The sequence below is a fragment of the Myodes glareolus genome, chromosome 16 (genome assembly GCF_982192425.1).
Source record: "Myodes glareolus chromosome 16, mMyoGla1.1, whole genome shotgun sequence".
In the NCBI taxonomy this organism is placed as follows: Eukaryota; Metazoa; Chordata; class Mammalia; order Rodentia; family Cricetidae; genus Myodes; species Myodes glareolus.
In genome coordinates this window covers 48,368,424-48,384,587 of record NC_142041.1, presented here as the reverse complement: position 1 = coordinate 48,384,587, position 16,164 = coordinate 48,368,424, and the positions used below count along the sequence as shown (strand labels likewise).

The 16,164-nt window shown below is 41.5% G+C and overlaps 1 protein-coding gene across 3 annotated transcripts in view; it reads right to left on the bottom strand.

Annotated features, from left to right (window-relative positions):
- Positions 1-16,164, bottom strand: part of Klhl32 (kelch like family member 32) — a 228,057-nt gene that overhangs the window by 117,719 nt on the left and 94,174 nt on the right. For 2 of the 3 annotated variants that reach the window (XM_048420226.3, XM_048420227.3), the window contains one exon: positions 12,436-12,543. In XM_048420226.3, the coding sequence (XP_048276183.1) occupies positions 12,436-12,543 (108 nt within the window). Of the gene's footprint in view, positions 1-12,435; positions 12,550-16,164 lie in introns of those variants that run through there. The other variant, XM_048420228.3, reaches the window with a different exon arrangement.

Sequence of the window (16,164 nt, the reverse complement as noted above, 5' to 3'; positions counted from 1 at the left end):
ATTAGAGAATAATTTTTTTTAAAAAAAAATCAGTTCTGCTGCTGAGCTAGAAACTGATCTCCAAAGGATAGGCACAGTTGCTCTTCCTCATCTGAAGACAGTCCAGACATGAATTGCAGAAGGAATGACTTTACAGTTGTTGAAGTATAAAGTACAGTGTGAAGACATTCTGACCAGGGCACACACAGGTATTTAGTAAGCGAGACAATGGGCATCAACCAGAAACATCTGCTGCTGCTGACCCAATCACAGAGAGCTCCTCTGTGCAACTCCATTTTCTCTATACCAACTCCTCTCCATGAGGAGCAAGTAGGCATTGAGAACACACACACACACTCGTGTGTGCATGAAACAATATCAGGCCTTTAACATATTCTCATTATTTTTGAATAGCAAATCACCCAAGGTTGACTGCTTTATAAGACATCTTTGGAAACAACAAAATCCTATTGACATACAGCATCTAAAGCTTTTGGAAGGGATGGGCATAGTCTATGAAATACAACTGAATGTAAAAGGATTCACCTAAGCTCAGAAAGCTTACTATTTTACTTCTCTTACAAATAATAAAATCTTCCCCAAAGCAAACAGAGCTGATTTTTAAAAGAGTCAAGAATGAAAAAGGAATTGATCATAGAACTCAAACTCCCGCGTCAAGTTTATGTGTAGGAAAATCCATTATGTGGAGAAGCAGTCACAAACAATTTTATCAACTGGAGAGAATTAAAGTGAGGGGAAAATAACCATTTTCTGCAAATTAAAAATACTTTCCTTTAGAAGGTGGATTTCATGCAAATCAAAATGACTCTGAACTCCATCTTACAACTGTCAGAGTGGCTAAGATCAAAAACACTGATGACAGCTTATATTGGAGAGGATGTGGACTAAGGGGAATACTTCTCCATTGTGGGCAGGAGTACAAACTTGTACAGTCACTTTGGAAATCAATATGGCATTTCTCAGAAAATTGGGAATCAATCTACCTCAAGGCCCAGTTATACCAATATTGGGTAAATATCCAAAGGATGCCCAATCATACCGCAAGGACCCTTGTTCAACTATGTTCATAGCAACATTATTCACAATAGTCAGAAACTGGAAAAAAACCTAGATGTCCTTCAACTAAAGAATGGATAAAGAAAATGTGGTACATTTACACAATTGAGTATTAATCAGCTGTAGAAAAAAAATAATGACACCAGGAAATTTACAGTCAACTGGATGAAACTAGAAGACAAAACATTCTGAGTGAGATAACCCAGATCCAGAAAGACAGACATGGTATGTACTCACTCATAAGTAGATATTAGGTGTACAGTAAATGATAACAGGCTTTAATCCACAGCCCCAGAGAGGCAAGGTAGCAAGGAGGGCCCAAAGAGGAACCCGTGGATTTCCCTGGGAATAAGAAACAGAAGTGACCTCCTGAATAAACTGGGGGAGGGGGTGAAGGGTCAGAACGTGAGGGATCAGGTTAGGGTGGTTGGGCATGGGACAGAGGGGAAGGGCAATGGAATAAATGTTAAGATAGTGAGGGCCATTTGGAGGTTAGAGAAAAACCTGGTGCCAGCAAAACTCCCAGGAACTCACAAGGATGACCCCATCGAAGACTCTTAGCAATAGTGCGGAGGGTACCTGAACTGGCTATCTCCTGTAATTAGATTGATGGCTACCTTAATTGTCATCAGAGAACCCGCATCCAGTAACTGATGGAAGCAGATGCAGAGATCCACAGCAGAGAACTGGATCTAGCTCCAGGAGCCCTGTTAAAGTGAGGGATGGAGAAGTGGATGAAGGTGTAGGGAGAAGGCAATGGAAGGAAAGGGGGGAGAGGAAACTGTGGGTGGAATGTAAAATAAGTGAAAAAATTAATTAATAAAAACATTTATGATGCAAACAAGAAAAAAAAGACAGTGGACTTTCGGCTGCACTCTGCAGATTCGGAGACACAGTTGAAATAACTCAAGGGCCTTCCACCCTCCAGGCATCTGCAGGCATTACTAAATGAATGCAATGTCTTGAAATTAAAATGCCAAACTACTATTAAATAATCTTAATGCTGTTCCCAACAGATGCACTTCAGCAAATTTTCTTCTAGAACTGCTTTATATGCTGCAACCAGGGTAAGGCTCGTAAGTAAATCTGGTGGAGACTTTTTCCATACCAGGTGACATATTTACCCCTGGAGGAATCACCCATGGAAAAGCAGTTCCAATTAAGATTGCTGCCACTCTGCTGCCGAGTTTGATGCTCAGGTCTCTAGAGAAAAGTATTCTGTTGTGGAGAATAAATATAGCTTCCATCAAAATAAAGTTTAGGCTTCCTGTTCAGTCTGCCATCTACGGTGGTATCAAGCTCTACTACATGACAAGAACTGTCATTAATATAAACCTGCATATATTTGAGTACGGCATACACATACACACACACACACACACACACACACACATACTCACACTCTCACTCATTTGGACTTACAAGAACCAAATGAAAATCAGAAAAAAAAATCCTTCAATACATAAGAACATGGAAAATAAGGAAGAATTTCCTTTGATAGTCAACTCTTATCTGTGTGAACAGTTTTACATAATTGCCTTTATATATCAGAACATTTTTCATTTGCAAGAATATCACCTTTTTTTTCTGAAAAGCTTATAAATGGTAAGAGTTACTAAATATTTTTCATGCATATAACACTAAAGTGCACAGAGAAAGGTAATTAGGATGTGTGTCCCTAAAAACACATTCTTGCCTGAACTCACAAAGCCAAGGGCTAGAATCTTGGCTATAGGAGAGAAGAAAAAGTCAATACTAGCATCACTTTTCTTCTTTAGATGCTGATACAACTGGTTCATAGCTGACAAAGTTAGCCATATTCAGATCCGGAGTGGTCTAAAGAAGACTGCAAGTATCATTACTGTTTGGCAGGGCATCTCTCCTACTCTGGGCTTCTAGAGCTTCCCTATCGGGCTACACGGGATACAGCAGGAAACAGAGTTCTCTGGAAATGAAAATAAAACTAACCACTCTACACAAAGTGTAACCAAGGCAGTCCTTATGACGCATTCAGACCTTCCTGACATCACAGCCAAGGCTCTACACAGGAATCCTGCTGCCCTGAGTTCCACCTGCTTCCATCCTGGCACTAAACTCCTCGGTTCCTAGAGGTTATCCTGAGGCGTTGAGCAGCTGTCCTACTTTCCAGGCTTCTTATCGTCACAAAGTAATTGCAGTGTTACCTGCTCCTCACCATATAGCTTAAGCTTTTTGTTTGTCTTCCTGCCACCCACCTGTCTTAAAGCAATGGCCGCCTGTTTCTGAGCGGCTGAGCATTTTTTCTAATTGGGAATGGGAGGCAGCATCCCTGTCTCCACCTCATCTTTCTCATGTCTCTTCTATTCCAGACTTGTCTGAAACATGAGAAAGCGAGATAGAGGAAGCCAGGAAACTGGAACCATGTTCTTGCACACCGGGGTATGTGAGAGCCAGGACTCTCATGGGTTGGTTCATTCTTCTTTCTTCTACGGCAGATCTTCCCAGTAACAGTCTCCAGAACAAGGACAAATGCTTCCCAAAGAGGCGCTTGTTAGCTCTCTCCCATCACTGACTGTGCTGATGTGGGAGTCCTCTCTGTATGCTATGATTATCATTAATGAATAAAGAAACTGCTTTGGATCTATAGCAGGGCAGAACTTAGCTAGGCGGGGAAAACTAAACTGAATGTTGGGAGAAAGAAGGGTGGAGTCAAGGAGAAGCCATGTAGTCCTGGCGGAGACAGGTGGCGGAACTTTAGCCGGTAAGCCACAGCCTCGTGGCAATACACAGATTAATAAAGATGTGTTAAATTAAGATGTAAGAGGTAGCCAATAAGAAGCTAGAGCTAATGGGCCAAGCAGTGATTTAAATAATATGGTTTCTGAGCGATTATTTCGGGGCTGAGCTGCTGAGCGGCTGGGAACCAAGAAGGGGCCTTTTTACAACACTGTGCTGCAATCCCAGCAACTGCAGGGATACAACAAGGGTGGTAACACATCTTGAGCCTTGTTCAGGCAATTTGTGAGCAGTGTGCAGACAGCAGAAGAAAGCTTTCTATGGAGCACAAAGACAAGTAAAGGCCTGTGAGACGCGTGTTTGCGGTGACATAGAAATAGTGCACCTATGTTCAGAGGAGCTCTTAGCATTGGGGGAAATTTTGACTTTTCTTCAACACTTCCTGGATAAAACCTGTGGGACGATCATAAGAAGGCTGTACTTTAGAATCGTGTGTAGGAGGAACACACACACACTGTTGCACTTAGCACTATTCATTCATCACTCCCACTCCGTACTCCAAACCTCTCTCCAAGGCAGCAGTGATTTTTCCAGACACTGAAAATACTTGCAGTTTATACTATGCTTACTACAACCAGCTAAACATGTAATCAGCTGTCAGCGTATGTGCGTGTACACGTGTGTGTGCTTGTATGTGTATGTGTTTCTCCTAAGCACAGCTCTAAAGAGAGCCCATAATGATGAGTAACCATGAAGAAACCAAAAACCATGCTTCCATTTATGCTACTCTGGTTCAGATTACTCTTTGCTCAGCACCAATTTCAGCTTCACAGGTAAAAAGGTGTCTTTGCGCATTTCCCAAATATGCTACAGTGCGTTGTTTTGCCCTCATCTGTATCCCAGTTTCAAGGCAAAATGGATTTATTACGAAGTTATTTTTGAGAGAGGGTTTCACTATGTAACCCCGAGTGTCCTGGAATTGGCAATGTGGTCACAGCTGACCTCCAATTCACAGATATCTATCTAGCTCTGCCTTCTGAGTGCTAGGATTAAAGGCATGGGTCACCACATCTGACTACAAAGTCATTTTGTTATTTAGGAACCTAAAGTTCCACTGGGTAGTGGTGGTACAACCTTTAATCCCAGAATTCAGGAGGTGGAGGCAGGTGCATCTCTGTGAGTCTGTGGCCAGTGTAGTATACAAAGCAACTTCTAGGACAGTGGGACTACATAGAGAAACCCTGTCTTCAAGAGAGAGAGAGAGAGAGAGAGAGAGAGAGAGAGAGAAGTCATGGTTCTATCTCATCTTCCAGTTTGTGGCAGAGTCATGACAGAGAACAAGAATGAAAACTCCAAACTCACTGACACAGGAGCCTCCACCCCACTCCACACACACACACACACACACACACACACACACACACACACACACAGCAGGCTGAAGAAATTGAATTATTTTCAAACATCTTCAAGTACTTCTGTGTTCCCTTCAACAAGATGACAAGATGCAGCAAACATGACATGTCTCTTTCTTCTCTTTCTTGATGGTATTCAGAAAAAGACAATAGACTTGGAATTAGAAGGAGGTTCCAAGCATCAATTACTAAGTCAATTGCACAGGGAAAAGATATTATTTGGTCTGTTGCACCTCCTTGATCTCACTGTCTGTTTTGTTTTGTGTGGAACAGGTTCTCTCTATTTAGTTGCGGCTATCCTGGAATTTGCTATGTACACCAAATTGGCCTAGAACTCAGAGTTCCTTCTGACTCTCCCTAGAATTAAGGGCTTATGCCACCATGCCCAAGGGATTTTGCTGCCTTTCAAGAAAGATTACCATATTCCTTAAAGTTGTTTTACAAATTAGGTCAAAGAGTATCCTTACAGTGCCTAACACCATGTTCCGGCTGCTTTACAGTGTCCTATGAGAGATATGCTCCCTCCTGCCCTATCAGGACCCAATATGAACGACCAATTTGACGGTGTGTTCTCTGGCCTCAGTACCTCTCTGTGAATACTCTCTAGAATGGGCCTCTGGTCTCGAAAAGGAATAAATCTAAGTCCAGGAAAGGTCCGAGGTGTTGCTTTCCTTTCCTTTTTAAAGAATGTCTTTGTCTTTGTTACATGTATTTTCTTCTATTACTGTGACAAATACCATGACTAAAGGCAACTTGGGGAGGAAAAGGTTATTTCATCTTACAGTTTACAGCCCATCAGAGAGGGGAGTCAGGGTAGGAACTCAAGGAAGGAGCCGGGAGGTAGAAAATGAAGCAGAGACCAAGACGAGATGCTGCTTACTGATTTCCTTGCTCTCCATGGCTCACTTAACCCGCTGTTTAAATAGCACCTTTGCACCCTGAACCATCTGCTCAGAGGAGGCACCACCCTGGTACACTAGGCCTTCCCACATTAATCACTAATGAAGAAGGCACCCTCACAAAACTATCCAAGGGAGGCCTTTTGTCAATTAAAGTTCACTCTTTCCAAATGACTTTAGTTTGTATCAAGATGACAAAATTTAACCACTACAACTGACCGCTTGTCCATTTGATACAAACCTTCCTCACTGGTAAACCATGGTCTTTTCCTTTCTTATTCCTTCCCTCAAGATCTCATTTAATATCACAATAGAAAACATAGAATAACTTTACAAGTCTCACTTTAAAATTTCAGTCTTTTTAAGTCTCCATCACTCCAAAGTGTCTCAACTAGGGGCTCCTGCAAAATAAAAAACAACCTACTTACTTCCACAAGAGAAAAAACAGGGCACAGTAATAACTGGATCAAAGCAAAACCAAATTCCAGTAGTGTAAATCCAATCCTGGAGCTCAGTGCCCAAGATCTTGGACTCACTCAGTATCTTCTGAGCTCCAAAGAGCTTGGACGGCTACTCCACCCCGGCTCCCCCATCTGCAGCACACGATGCTTGTCTTATAGGTTCAGGCAGATTCCACTCCCTGTCTGCCATTGTCCTTCCACAGTCCTGTCATCTCAAATATCTAGGAGTGTTCACTACAACTGAGGCTGAACCCTCACCTGGGCCTCTCTTCAGGGACTCTGACGCTGCCATGCAGTGCCAAGCCTCAGTTTCTCGCCATGAAGTGTGGGTTATTGACTTTACATAAGAGACAGAAAATGCAGATTTGACAATGGTGTTAAGAGATAAATGTAGACGGGAAATGATTTAGAACTAATAAATTAGTTTATATGTGTAAATCAAAAGGCATAAATATATTACTAACTTCACTAAAACATATTTGTCAATTCTGTGTAGTAACTGATTGCCTTAACTTTCTAAGATATGAAATTTGACTAGACTAACCTTGAATTTTCACACACCATCCTCTCTCCTCCTTTGTCCCTTTGACTCAATGCACGCTGCTTTTGCCTCTTTTATTTACATTCTAAATGACATATTTCTCTTAATCGTCCTAAGACATACATCACAAACTCTACTGGATCAAAAAAAAGATTGAACAACATCATTCTTAATTTATTTTTACATGTATAGTATTTTGTCTGCATGTCTGTCTGAGCACCACTTATATGCCTGATGCCCATGGAGACCAGAAGAAGGCATTGAATCATTCCCTAGGGCTAGAGTTGGGAGGTGTCATGTGGGTACTGAGAATTGAACTGAACCTGGGTCCTCTAGAAAAGCACCTAGAGCTCCTAACTGCTGAACCATCTCTTCAATCTCAAATATCATACATTCAAATAATCAATTAAAGAAAATTCAGAAGAAATATAAACCTTCCTGCATTCTTCAAGAACCAAATAACACATTCTCTATGAAAGGCAGTGCTGGTGGTCCCTGGCGATCATGTATCCCACTTTGTGTGTGTGTGTGTGTGTGTGTGTGTGTGTGTGTGCGTCTGTGTGTGTGTGTGTGTTCTACTTCTGCAATAACTCCCCAATCTTCCTGAGGCTTTCACACTGTTGTGTTGGATAGTTTATATTAACCTGACACAAGCTACAGTCATCTGAGAGGAAGGACCCTCAATTGAGAAACGCCTCTAGAAGATCAGGCTGTAGGGAAGCCTGTAGGGCATTTTATTAGTTCGTGTTTGATATGGGACAGCCCAGCCCACTGTAGGAGGTTAAACTCCAGGGCTTTTGATCCTGAGTTATATGAGAAAGCATGATGAGCAAGCTACGGAGTGGTGCTGGAGAATTGTCTGTATTCTGTCAATCATGTTCTAAATAAATGCTGATTGGCCAGGCAGGAGATGTAGGTGGGAAAACCAGACAGGAAGTGGAAATGATGCAAGGAGAGCAGGAGAATTCTGGGGAGGAAGAGGTTGATTGCTCCCACTCCTGCCCAGATCAATGAAGCAGCAGGATGCGAGCTGCCCCACTGAAAAAGGTACTGAGTCACATGGCTAACATAGATCAGAAAAATGGGTTAATCAAGATGTGAGAGTTAGCCAGTAAGAATCCTGACCTAAAGGGCCAATCAGCTTTATAACTTACTGAGTCCTCTGTGGTTGATTTTCTCTGGGACTAAACAGCTGGCTGTGGGGGGCCAGGCAGGACAGAAATTCAGACAAGCAAGCCTCCCCTCATGTTACAATGGAGAGCAATCTAGCAAACAGCACCCCTCCACATCAGATCCTGGCTCTACGTTCCTGCTCTATTTGGATTCTTGGCCTGACTGCTTCCTATGATGAACAGTGATATGGAAGAGTTGGGAAAATAAACTCTTTCCTCCTCCAGTTGCTTTCAGTCATGATGTTTCCTCAGAGCAATCTGCCGAATACAGAAATTGGTACCAGGAGTAGGGTATTGCTACGGCAGACCTGACCATGTAGCTTTAGGAAGACTGTAGATTGCCTTTGGAATTTCAGGCTGGAAAAGGTATTGAGTGTTGAGAGCTTAGTAAGCTATTCTGTGGGAGATAAGAATATCAAGAGAAATGCAGACAGTAGACAACTGGCTTATGAAGTTTCAGAGGGAAGCAAGGATTCTACTGAGCCATTCGCGTGTAAAATCTGTGGTGTATAGCCAGCCAATTCTGAAGAATCAATTGTAATTGACAAGAGATTAGAACCACTAAAGAAAAACCTTTGCTTTGCTAGAAAAGTGGAAGTTGGTCAGCTGGGCCTGAAGAGTTAGTCGTGATTTTAAGAAGAGACCCACACTATTGAAGTGCAGTCTTTCTGGAAATAGTTCTTTAGATTCAGCATGCAGTAGCTGTGTTCAAAAGGTGGCCGGTGTTGTACCTCATGCTGGAAGAAGTTGGTATTATAAGAGTCACCCAGGTGGTAATGTTTTTGAAGGCATGAATGGGTCATGATACTTTGTGGCAGGGCTGGAGTCCGTGAAGTGAAAACAGTGAGAACGTAGCCCAGTTGCAGCAGGAGACCCAGCATTTTGGAGATGCCAGTACCATGGGAAAACTTCCAAGAACCTCTAGCAGCCACGGAGTGGAACTTGCCTAAGCCTACTACACAAGCTGTGTGTGCTGTGGTAATCCCTTTGGAGGAACCAAGAGCATCGTGAATTCTAGAAGTCTGACACTGAGATTTATGTTGTTAGACTTACAGCTTTGCTTTGTTCAGATTATGACTGTGCCCTGGTCCTTCTCTCTTGGAGTATGAAAGTATTTAACTTATTATTGGTTTTACAGAAGTCCACATTTGAGAGACCTGGAATTATTAAAGAGATTTTGAAGTTTTAGAGACCGGATTTTTGGAGAAACTTTATCTTTTGAAAGAAACTGGATATATAAAATACATTGAAATTTTAAGGTGTTTGAATCTGTGTTTGTAACTTCTGTAGGACTTTTACATTTGTAATATGTTTTATATTGTGATAGTTATTAATATGAGATCTTGGGCGTAAACTGAAAATGGAAAGGTTATTGTTAAATAGTGTGTGTCAAGTTGACAACAGGTTAATTGTGTTGGCTAATTTAATGTCAACTTGACACAAGTTACAATCATCTAAGAGAGGGGAACTACAATTTAGAAAATGGATCCATAAGATCAGGCTGTAGGCAAGCATGCAGGATATTTTCTTAGTGATAGATAGGCGAGAATTGCTGCCCATTGTGGGAAGTTCTACTTTTGGGCTGGCCCTGAGTTCTCAGAAAGCAAACTGAGTAATTCATGGATATTTTATCAGTAAACAGCATTATTCCATGGCCTCTGTATCAGCTCCTATTTTGAGTTCCTGGCATACCTGCCTTCTATGATGAACTGTGATGTAGACAGAAAGTCAAATAAACATTTTCCTCCTCTACTTGTTTTAAACCATGGTGTTTTATCACCAATAGTAACCCTAAGATGAATGTTTTGATTTTTTTCTTTGTGGATGTGGATCTTGTTCACTCACTGGACTACAGCTCTTGCCCTATTTTGCTCTTGTTTTTAGACAATAAAGCCATAGTTGAGACACTGAGCTTAAGTGACAGCAAGAATTCAACTAACTGCAAAATTCTCCTCATGGCAGTTATTTGGGAGAAAACAATCTTAGCAAGCACATAGTTCAGATTAAGTACTATGCTTAAGCATCTTTAACAAATGGCGCTGGCATAACTGGATGTCAACCTGTAGAAGAATGTAAATAGATCCATATCTATCACCATGCACAAAACTCAAGTCCAAATGGATTACAGACCTCAATATTAATCTGACCACATTGAACCTGATAGAAGAGAAAGTGGGAAGTAGCCTACAAGACATGGGCACAGGAGACTACTTCCTAGGTAGAACCCTAGTAGCACAGACAATAAGAGCAACAATGAATAAATGGGACCTCCTGAAACTGAGAAGCTTCTGTAAAGCAAAGGACATTGTCATTAAGACAAAAAGGCAACCTACTGATTGGGAGAATATCTTCACCAACCCCTCATCAGACAAAGGTCTGATCTCCAAAATATACAAAGAACTCAAGAAACTAGACACTAAAACTCTAACCCAATTAAAAAATGGGATACTGAGCTTAACAGAGAATTCTCAACAGAAGAAGTTCAAATGGCCAAAAGACACTTAAGGTCATGCTCAACCTCCTTAGAGATCAGGAAAATGCAAATCAAAACAACTTTGAGATACTATCTTACACCTGTCAGAATAGCTAAAATCAAAAACATCAATGATAGCCTATGCTGGAGAGGATGTGGAGTAAGGGGAACACTCATCCATTGTTGGTGGGAATGCAAACTTGTGCAGTCACTTTGGAAACCAGTGTGGAGGTTTCTCAGGAAACTGGGAAACAACCTACCTCAGGACCCAGCAATTCCACTCTTGGGAATATACTCAAGACATGCCCTATCATACTACAAAAGTATTTGTTCAACTATGTTCATAGCAGCACTATTTGTAATAGTCAGAACCTGGAACCAACCTAGGTGCCCCTCAATGGAAGAATGGTTAAAGAAGGTGTGGAACATATACATATTGGAGTTTTACTCAGCGGTAAAAAACAATGACATCTTGAACTTTGCATGCAAATGGATGGAAATAGAAAACGCTTTACTGAGTGAGGTAACCCAGACCCAAAAAGAGGAATATGGTATGTACTCACTCATAAGTGGATTCTAGCCATAATTAAAGGACATTGAACCTATAATTCTTGATCCTAGAGAAGCTAAATAAGAAGGTGAACCCAAAGAAAATCATATAGTTATCCTCCTGATATTGGAAGTAGACAAGATTGTCAGGCAAATCTTGGGTGCACGGGGATGGGAGGAGTGGAAGGAAGGGGAGATGGGTAGAGAGAAGGAAGAAGGGGAGGATTCAGGAGAGCTTGGGGGAATAGGATGGGTGTGACGGAGGAAGGATGGATAGGGGAGCAGGGACGTAAATATCTTAATTAAGGGAGCCATTTTAGGGTTTGCAAGAGACTTGACTCTAGAGGGGTTCCCAGGTCCAAGGAGAGGTCCCCAGATTGTTCCTTGGGCAGCAGAGGAGAGGGTGCCTGAACTGACCTTGTCCCATAGCCACACTGATGAATATCTTGCATTTCACCATAGAATCTTCATCTGGCGATGGATGGAGATAGAAACAGAGACCCACATTGGAGCACTGGACTTAGCTCCCAAGGTCCGAATGAGGAGCAGAAGAAGGGAGAACATGAGCAAGGAAGTCAGGACCACGAGGGGTGCGTCCACCCACTGAGACGGTGGGACTGATTTAATGGGAGCTCACCAAGGCCAGCTGGACTGGGAGTGATGGAGCTTGTGATCAAACTGGATACTCTGAATGTGGCTGGCAGTGAAGGCTACTGAGAAGCCAAGGACAATGGCACTGGGTTTTGATTCTACTGCATGGACTGATTTTGTGGGAGCCTGGTTTGTTTGGATGCTCACCTTTATAGACCTGGATGGAGGGGGGAGGACCTTGGACTTCCCATGGGGCAGGGAACCCTGACTGCTCTGAGGACTAGAGAGGGATGAGAAGGTGGGGAGGGGGAAGGAAAAGGGAGGGGGGAGGTGGAAATTTTTAATAAATAAATAAATAAAATACTATGTTTACTAGATAACATTAAAAATCAAATGGCTTATTCACTTTTCCATTACTTCAATTATAAAATTAGGTAGACGTAATTTTTTAACCATTAAAATGAACAATATATAAAGCAACTAAATCTCATCCATTGGCAATAAATTCCTTTGGTTAGACACAGTCAGTAAGCAAAGCTGCTCAGGTCACATTTGTGCCATACCTGTCCTGTGTAGGCAAACTCCAGAGCCTGCTTTAAGCCCAGGCTGGTCACGCCTCGTAAGTTTACTTCATCGGCTTCACTCTCCACCATACAAAGACTGAACATGGCCTGAAATGTGGAGAGAAAGAAAGAAAAGGGTGACTTGTGAGATCTAAAAAGCAAGAAAGACAATGTCCTAGGAAAACTGGGATGTAAAGGTTTTCAGTTAAAATGTAATTCTGCTGTCCAGATCACTTCCAAAAAGCTTCATTTGCCCAAGCCACGACTCCTATCTGATAGCTAAACAGTTACAGTAAAACACACCGCGCGCGCGCACACACACACACACACACACACACACACACACCATCCACAGATGAGGGAGTACTACTTTATATATGAATGAGATCCATACCCAAAAAGGGAAATGAGCCTATACATGCCCACCATAACATTATTCATGCTATCCAAGGAATAGAAATAACTTCAAAATTCATGAATTACATATTCATATACTCCTATGCTAAAGGAAACTACTCAGCCTCTGAAAAGAAGGAATTTCATTTCACACATCCTAGAGAATATAGTATTAAGAAAAATAAGCCAAAGACAGACAACAAAAAGTTCTCACTCATATGTGGAAACTAATAGTCAAGCCTGGGTGCAGAAGGCAGAATGGTGTTGCCAAGGGCTAGGATGAGGAGAAAATGGTAAGACAGGACTCAAAGAATAAAATGTTTCACGAGGGCTGTGATGAGGAGAAAATGGGGAGCTAGAACTCAAAAGTTACAAAACTTCATTCATTCAAGATGCAAAGATTCTAAGGAGCTAATGCACAGCATTGCGACTCCAGTTAACAATGATGTATTGTATCACTAAAATTTACCAGAAGTTTAACTGGACTCCCTCAAAGGGTGAGGGGAAGAAAAGAAGGGGGCAGAAAGAGGGTGGAGAAGAGATATGAAAAGAGAACATAATAGCTATGTAATAGCTACATTAGCTTGACTGATAACTTCTCAATGTGTAAATCTATGAATACTTCATTTTGTACCCTTGCAATACATGCATATTTTATTTTTCAATAATATTTCAATAAAACTGAAAAGGGAACCGAATTATGTGTCATCACTTTACTCTCAAGGTGGTGGAGTACAGTGCAGACGGACAACCTGAGTATGGACACTTCACCATGAGTTTGGGCAAGCACGTACCATCTTGGTCAGCTTTCTCATCTGAAGAATGGGACTAAACACTGTATCTATTTCATGGAGGTGGGGTGGAAGGATTGCTTAGTGGTTAAGAGAACATACTGCCTCAGATCTTTACCTCCCCTTCAGCTCCTCCAAATACAATTACCCAGTCTCATCCTTACCTCTGCAGCAGACAATCCGCTGGTGGCTCCCTTCTCCCTTGTCTGCAGTGGACACACAGATCGTCCCTCCCACCTTCCAAACTCCACATTCATTACTTTATCCCAGCTCCCAATTCCAGCAGAAATTTCCTGGGATGCCTCAGGACACTCTGACCAGCAAACAGGGAGGCTAGCTGTAGATCTTCACCTCTCAGCTCCTCCAAGCCCAGTCTCCCAGTCTTATTTAGCCCCAGCTGTGGGATAGACCACCTCCAGCAGCCTCCCTTCTGCCCCGCTTCTGAGTGGGACGCACAGATCTTCTCGTGCAAACTTCTTTCCCCCAATGCATTGATTTGTCACAGCCCTCAACTCTAACAGGCTTTCTCTGGGAACACATGGGCCACTTTAGCCAGAAAAACAGGTGGGCTAACTGCAGATCTTTCCCTCTCTCTCCAAGTGCCATCCCCAAGTCTCATCTCAGCCTCTATAGGTAAGGAGCTACTGTGCTTACTGTAAGGTAAGAAGCTACTGAGACTCACTCTCTGTCACCAATCCCAAAGGACTCAGGAGATACTGGTGGAACACCCTGCTTTCCTCCCTCCTGTGAACCCACTCAGCCCCCTCAACCTAGTGATTTCCCACTCCAAAGCGAGAGCTTCAATACCTAGAAATAAAAACACATTTTACCTGGAACACACTCCTGCTCTTGCATGAACACACCTATCAGGATCCTGGAAGGATTTTCCTACCATACAATACACAGCCATCACAAAGAGGAAACAGAACAAAGAAACAAAACACTCTCACCCAACAAAGACAAGACTAGATATCAGCATCTAGAATTATAATCTTCCCAAACCGAGAAACATAGATACTATTGTAAAAACACAATCAATAATACTTAGGACAATATGTCTTTACTAGAGCCCAATCTGATCACAGCAGGCCCTGAGTATTGCAGCATAGGTTAAGCATGAGACAAAGACCATAATTAGCCTTTATGAATATGATAGAGGTCCTTAAAGAGGACCAAATCTCTTAAGGACATCCATGCAAACACAAACAAACAGTGAAAGGAAACCAGTAGAATAAGTCAAGAGTTGAAAGTGGAAATTGACTCAATAAAGAAAACCTAAACTGAGGGAACTCTGGAAATGAAAAATTTAGGAACTTGAACAGGAACCTCAGAGTCAAAGAATACAATAAATGGAAGAGAGAATCTCAAGCATTGAAGACATGATAGAAGAAATGGACACCGCAGTCAAAGAAAGTATTAAATCTAAAAAGCTTTTAGCACAGAATATCTAGGAAATCTGGGGCATTATGAAAAAAATCAAATCTAAGAATAATAGGAATAGAGAATAATAAACACAAAATATTTTCAAAAAAAATCCTAGAAAAAAATGTCTGTAACCTAAAGAAGGTACAAGCAGCATACAAAACTCCTACCAAGGTACAAGAAGCAAACAAAACACCAAATAGACTGACCCAGAAAAAAAGTTCCCCTCATCACATAATAATTCAAACACTAAACATACAGAACAGGAAAGAATATTAAAATCTGCAATGGAAAAAGACCAAATAACATATAAAAAGAGACCTATTAGAGTAACACGCGACATCTTAGGAGACTCTAAAAGAGAGCAGGGACTGGACAGATGTGCTGCAGACTCTAAGGGAACACAGATGCTAGAACAGACTACTATATTCAGCAAAACTTTAAATCACCATAGATGGATAAAATAAGACATCCCAAGATAAAACCAAATTTAAGCAGTTGCTAGCTAAAAATCCAGCCCTACAAAAGGGACCGGAAGGAAAAACTCCAGTCTAAAGAGTTTACCCACACCCAAGAAAACACAAAGAATAAATAATCTCAGAAAGAAAATTAAAAGAAGGAAAACACACACACACACCAACACCACTATCAACAACAAAACAGGAGTCAACAAATAATGCTCAATTCAATAATGTTAACTGAAAGTGATTTGAAACTCACTTTCAAAATGAGTGGTTTCAATTGCCCAATAAAAAAGCACAGACTAATAGAATGGATGTGAAAGTATCCATCCTTTTTCTATAACCAAGAAACACGCCTAAACTTCAAGGATATGTATCACCTCATGGTAAAAGACTGGAAAAACATATTCCAAGCAAATGGACATCAGAAGCAAGTTGGTGTATCTGTCTTAATATGTAACAAAATAGACTTAAAATCAAAACTAACCAGAAGAGATAGGGAAGGACACTACATATGCAACAAAGAAAAAAGTCCACCCAGAGGACATTTCAATTCTTAACATCTATTCTCCAAATACAAGGGCACCCAAATTTATAAAAGAAACATGACTACAGCTTAAATCACATATTGATTGTCACACAATGATAGTGTGAGACTT